The sequence below is a fragment of the Anomaloglossus baeobatrachus genome, chromosome 1 (assembly GCF_048569485.1).
Source record: "Anomaloglossus baeobatrachus isolate aAnoBae1 chromosome 1, aAnoBae1.hap1, whole genome shotgun sequence".
NCBI classification, from domain to species: Eukaryota; Metazoa; Chordata; class Amphibia; order Anura; family Aromobatidae; genus Anomaloglossus; species Anomaloglossus baeobatrachus.
Window position 1 is genome coordinate 654,351,621 of NC_134353.1, and position 6,000 is coordinate 654,357,620.

General features: G+C 44.4%; 1 protein-coding gene across 1 annotated transcript in view; it reads left to right on the forward strand.

Annotated features, from left to right (window-relative positions):
- Positions 1 to 4,215, forward strand: part of INPP5J (inositol polyphosphate-5-phosphatase J) — a 60,301-nt gene extending 56,086 nt beyond the window's left edge. The window contains exons 10-13 of the mRNA XM_075319949.1: positions 1,839 to 1,976; positions 2,055 to 2,141; positions 2,242 to 2,346; positions 2,486 to 4,215. Coding sequence (XP_075176064.1) covers positions 1,839 to 1,976; positions 2,055 to 2,141; positions 2,242 to 2,346; positions 2,486 to 2,980 — 825 coding nt within the window. The 3' untranslated portion in view covers positions 2,981 to 4,215. The remainder of the gene's footprint in view (positions 1 to 1,838; positions 1,977 to 2,054; positions 2,142 to 2,241; positions 2,347 to 2,485) is intronic.
- The last annotated feature ends 1,785 nt before the right edge of the window (positions 4,216 to 6,000 follow it).

Below are 6,000 nucleotides of genomic sequence, written 5' to 3' on the forward strand. Positions count from 1 at the left end.
AAGTGGCCCGTTTTAAATTTGGCAACCCAGTTCTTAACTGTGGAATATGAAGGGCATTGATCCCCCAATGTCTGCAATATATCACCATGAATATCCTTCGTGGACTTTCCTTGCAGAAACAAGAATTTTATCACTCCTCTGCTCTCAGTTGCTGTGAATATCGCATTAGACTCTGCCAATTTGTTTTCCCGCGTGCGTTGAACACTGTTGCCATAAGCAACAAACATAACATTTTTAAAATATATATTAGACACTTAAGGCTTTCATGTGATATAACATTCGTTACCATAGAAACAAAAAAAGATCACAAAGCCAAAGACTTATCAGCAGCCCCTTGTACTAGAGAAATGGACTGAGTTTTTTGATCGACTTTGATAAGTTTGATCAGAGTGTGAGCCAAATGTCATCAGTTTTTCTCATATATGTAGAAAAAAAGAAGTTTGTCTACCTTCTAAATTCTCCATTCTGACAGTCTGCGAAAATTGTACTACGCTCAAATGTCATCTGAGTGCGGTCTGATTTTTTTCACGGACCCATAGATTTGTATTAATGATTTTGACCTGATCATGTCTCTGCAATTTTATGCACTACCCCTGATCCGCGAAAAATCACTGACGTGTTAATGATGAGATAGACTATCACAGGTATGAGTGTTATCCATCAAAACAATAAATAGCGCGCTTATGAAAATATCGGATGTCTCAATGAGCCCTCACTGTTGGATTCCATTGGGACAAATTTTACTAGATCTCTGGTTACTACTTACCCGACTTATGTATTTCATGCAAACTATAATAAATGCAACAATGTCAAGGATAAAATCTTACATTAAATGCCCACTCTCACAATGCACTGTGGTTTAAGATGTAGAAGGTACATTTACACCTACTGATGGCACGATAGAACTGCCAATCGGTAAACCTTTAATGATCGGCAGTTGTTTAAATGTCTTTTTACACAGCCAGACCAAAATAAATGATATGCACTGAGTGATCTGTAATAGATGCACATAGACTGACGGTATTTTCGGAAGCATGACTTCTGTTTACACAGCATGATGCACAACTGAAAACAATTTTTTGCACTGTGCAAAATATCATTTCACTCAACGAACGACTGTTTTGGTCTGGTGTTCGGCAGCCTGTTTACACTGCAAGATAATTGTGAAACAAATGTTTTTAAGATTGGATAATCTTCATGATTATCTTTGATTGTAATTTTAGCTTTACTAAAATTTGATTCACGCCAATTATAAAGTCTCCTAATGTTTTCCCATCATCCCCTTAATGACACTCTACTTGCTAACATTGTTTTAGAAACGTAAGACAAAAAATGGAGAGAAGACAGCAAGACCAAATGTGCAATTTATATAAATATGTGGATTTCAGAAATGAACTCTTCCGTAATGAGTCTTCCTCCATTTCTTAGTTATGTCTTCTCTGCGGGAACAGGGTGACAACAAAATTGTCTTCTGTAACACATTGTATAGTGGTTTACGCTCTACTTTCCAGACCCCTGATTCTGACTGCTTTATGCGGTGACAACTTCCCGTCACTTATATCTCTGACTACCTAGCACATTTGTTCTATAAGTTTATTGGTTTTCCCCTAGATTCTCCAGAAAATTTCATTTTTGCGAGATTTTCATTAAGGGTATATTCACTAGAACACATTTGTCGCTAACTCTCTACAACAATCCTATTTTTATGAACGGTGTATAAACTTTCCAACTCTCCAGTAAAAAAGTAATGGTTTTTGAAAAGTTTCTGCTCCAAATCTCAGAAATAAAACCTAAATCTGCATGTGAACACACCCTTACTATTGTTTCTTTTGTCTCAGTTCTCCACCTCTCTTGTTGCCCCCCTTGTACACCTTCGGGTACGTGACGAGTGGATGCTGCCTTCAGATGCCCATGTTACCTACCTGTGGTCGCCCATTTACATGAAGAGTTCTTGGGACTGGATAGGACTTTATAAGGTAAGGAACATTAAATGGTTGTAATAGTTTCTGCTATAAATTCTAGTAGTTTTACATCTTATCCTGCCTTACTTTCAGGTTGGGTTTCGACATCATAAAGATTACGTGTCTTATGTGTGGGTGAAAACAGAGGATGACGCAGAGGGAGGAAGATACCAGCACCAGGTTGTTCGCTCACACATTTAGTGGTAGTGTACCAAAAACAATGGGATCATACAATATTATCTGCCAAGATCACACTGATATCTATGTGTCCTTACCACAGGTAATGTTCAATGAAGAATCACTTCCCAAAGGCACGGGTGAATATCTTCTTGGCTACTACAGTAACAACATGAGCACCCTGATTGGGGTTACAGAGCCCTTTCAGGTGAGTCCCATTCTGTTTAGTCCCAGTTCCCATTTACATTCTTTCCATACATTATAGTATGATTATTTTGTTGTATCAGAAACTGTTAATATGTTGCCCTCTCTATCTGTATCTGTCTGAACCTTACTCTTTGCCCCAGATCTCTCTGCCAGGTTCGGAGCCAAGCTCATCTTCTGACAGTTCAGATTCCAGTTCAGATGATGATAACAGCACTCAAGTCCTCCTCCGGGCCAAATCCCGCAGTCCCAGCCCGGCAAACGCTCGCTCCCCACGAAGCAGAAGTCCAGCACTTGCACGATTGCACGACCTTATTCTTCCTAGTTCCTCCCGGCAGAAGAGTCGAAGCCCATCCCCATGTGGGGCTAGAAGCCCCAGACAAGAGAGGCCTCAAAGGCCAAGATCTAGAGATACTACCCGTGAATCTAAAGGTAAAAAAGTCCACAGTTCTCACATCTCTCAATCCATTGCTGTACCATTGGTGAGACCTGCCGCTGTGGGCCAAGGATTTAGCCCAAAAGGACTAACCCCTATGTCTCCTAATTCATCCGGTAGAGACACCAGCCTGACAGTCCCTGCTCCTATACAAAATACAGACTCACAAAATCAATTTCAGAGTTTAGAGAAATCAAAGTAGAGAAGATATTGTGTTATCTTTTGCACTAGGCTGAACATTTATTTGCTCATTAGATGGTAAATCAGAGGTATTTTCTGACCTATTACAACTATGTTCCAATTTGAAACCGTGTTAACTGTAGTATTCAAATGTAACCACCAGGTGTCACTGTAGGCACATTACAATCCGTCAGGTGTATGGAAATGTAGTAATGATATACAGTATATACACCCGTCACCTGCTCATATGAACAGAAAAGAACGTTGACCGGTCTGACATATTGGCTGATTACAGGTCCGAGAAGAAAAAACAAGGAATCTGATTAAAATGAGACCAAAGTCTTACTTTCCAATGAAAAAAAAAAGACTGTGGAAAGGAGTTTAGCTGTGGTTGTACAAAGAACAGTTATATCATAATGGATGTAGAAATCTATCAGTTTATTTCATGCAAATGTTCTATGAGGTGTTAACACAGAAATGAAAATGATATAGATATATATAATTTATATACTATATATTTTATCTTAATTATGTTATGCGTGACTTGTCATCTCAGTTTGAGTGGGACCCCACAATGTTTTTACCCCTTTGCACCTTCACAGTTTGACCAGATGTGCCATACCCACTCAGCTGCCCTTTTGTTGCACTGTATTATTTTAAGATGTTTCACGAGTGTCCTGATGTTTCATTATTAAAGGGAATGTGTCTTTAAGGAATATACATATATCTTATTTATCAAGTTTGAAACTATTTTTTTAGTTTTTCTAATATTTTTTTTATGTTTTTCAGTTGTAGAAAAGATGAAGGAGTAAAGTGATTTTTGCTTTCAGAAAAACGATTCTCATCCTTCCCGGGTCCAGTGATGAGTCTCTGCTGTTGCTTCTGTTGTCTTTTATTCTCTGTAGTGCTGATGACATGTAGACAGCAATATAGGCAATTAGTGAGTTCAGCGGCTTTGTGTGACCCATGCCATCTACTCAGGCAGAGGCCGCTGAGCCCATAAACTGTGGTCAATAACAGACACCAGGACCAGTAGTAGACATTCAGCCATGGACCAAGGAAGGGTGATTAAAGCACTGTTTGTATTTTTTTGTAAACAAACTGCAGCTGGGAAATTGCTTTAGTGAAAGTGGAAAACAATGATGACTTTTCATATTTTCCATTATCTATGTGCCCACAGTGCTTTTTTTCCCAGCACAAAAAAAGCTGCTTTCTTTGTCGCTCCATTGGGAGACCCAGACAATTGGGTGTATAGCTTCTGCCTCCGGAGGCCACACAAAGTATTACACTTTAAAAAGTGTAACCCCTCCCCTCTGCCTATACACCCTCCCGTGCAGCACGGGCTCCTCATGCTTTGTGTGGAAGGAGGCACACATCCACTCATGCTCCCATTTTAGTCAGCAGCAGCTGCTGATTTTATCGGTTGGAAGAAAAGAGGGCCCCCACAGGGCCCCCGGCATGCTCCCTTCTCACCCCACTAAGTCGGCGGTGCTGTTAAGGTTGAGGTACCCATTGCGGGTACAGAGGCTGGAGCCACATGCCGTTTTCCTTCACCATCCCTTAGAGGCTCTGGGAGAAGTGGGATCCTAACTGGTCATCCATTTACTGGGACCGGGCTCCCTCCGCAGCCCCTGTGGGAATCTGCCGGACAGGAGACTTGTATCATCAGGGACAGGGCCCTGCATCTAAAGGTACTCTGTGTCCCCATGGGGACGGTGCATGGAGCGCTCGTTTCACAGACGCTGCAGCTGCTGCTGGTTTTGTGACGACCGGGACTTCCGCGCCGACCGCGCCTGTTTGTCGGCCGCGGTATTAAATTTAGTACCCGGCTTCATGCGGCCTAGTACCATAACTCCCGCCCCCGGGCCTGCCAGTCAGGGGTAAGGGCGGGACGGTCGACCTGACGTCGGCAGTGAGGGCTGGAGCATACTTTAGGTTTCCTCCCCCCCCTCACTGATCACTGTGGGGCACCAGATTCCCGCACTTTACTAGTCGCCGCCCACGGCTCCCTCCTCCCCTGAGAGCTCCGGCAGCCATTTTTACAACACATTCTGCCGGTGGAGGATTTCAGGAACGAGCTCTGCAGCTCTGGGAGACCCAAGGCAGGGAATCTGGTGGACACACACCGCTTTGGGCGGTCGGTAAGCCACACCGGTCACCCGGTGCTGGTCCCCCTAGGGTGCCGAAGTATATATATATATATATATATTTGTATATATTTTCTCTGTTCGGCCGAGTTGTTTTGCTTTTGGCTATATACCCTCAGTGATCACTCTCCTAGGAGACAACAGCATGTCATCCACAAGGAGCAAGGGCGCTAAGGCAAAGGGTTATTTTGCAACCTGTACCTCTTGTGCGGCTATGTTACCTGCAGGTTCCACCTACCCTCACTGTGAGCAATGTTCGGCCCCTGTTGCACTTGCTCAGCCGGAGCCTCGGGCACTAGTGGGACCCTCGGCTCAGGCAGAACCGGCAGCTTCCCCTGTCCAGGTGGCAGGGACAGAGTTTGCAGTTTTTGCTGAGAAACTCTCTGAGTCACTTTCACAATCCATGGCTCAGTCTATGGACAAATGGTCTGCCAAGCTACTAGAAGCTTTGCAGTCCAGATCGGTCCTTACACAGGCCCCGGGCACTGTTGGATCATCGCCTCCAGGCCCCTCTCGGTCTGCGCCGCAGCGTGCTCCCGGGGTGGCCCCTAGGTCTCACGTGGAGGACTCCGGCACGGACCACAGTCCCAGGCCGGCTAAGCGGGCTCGCTGGGAATCTTCCCCGACTTCCTCACGCTGCTCGGGGTCTCAGCTTGAGGACTCTCTGGAGGATGAGGCGGACGTCGCAGCTCAGGGCTCTGACCCTGACGTTGCTCTCAATCTTGATACACCTGAAGGGGACGCCATAGTAAATGACCTTATAGCGTCCATCAACCAGGTGTTAGATCTGTCTCCCCCGCCTCCACCTGTAGAGGAGTCGGCTTCGCAGCAGGAGAAACACCAGTTTAGGTTTCCCAAACGTACACGGAGTGCGTTTTTCGATCACTCTAACTTC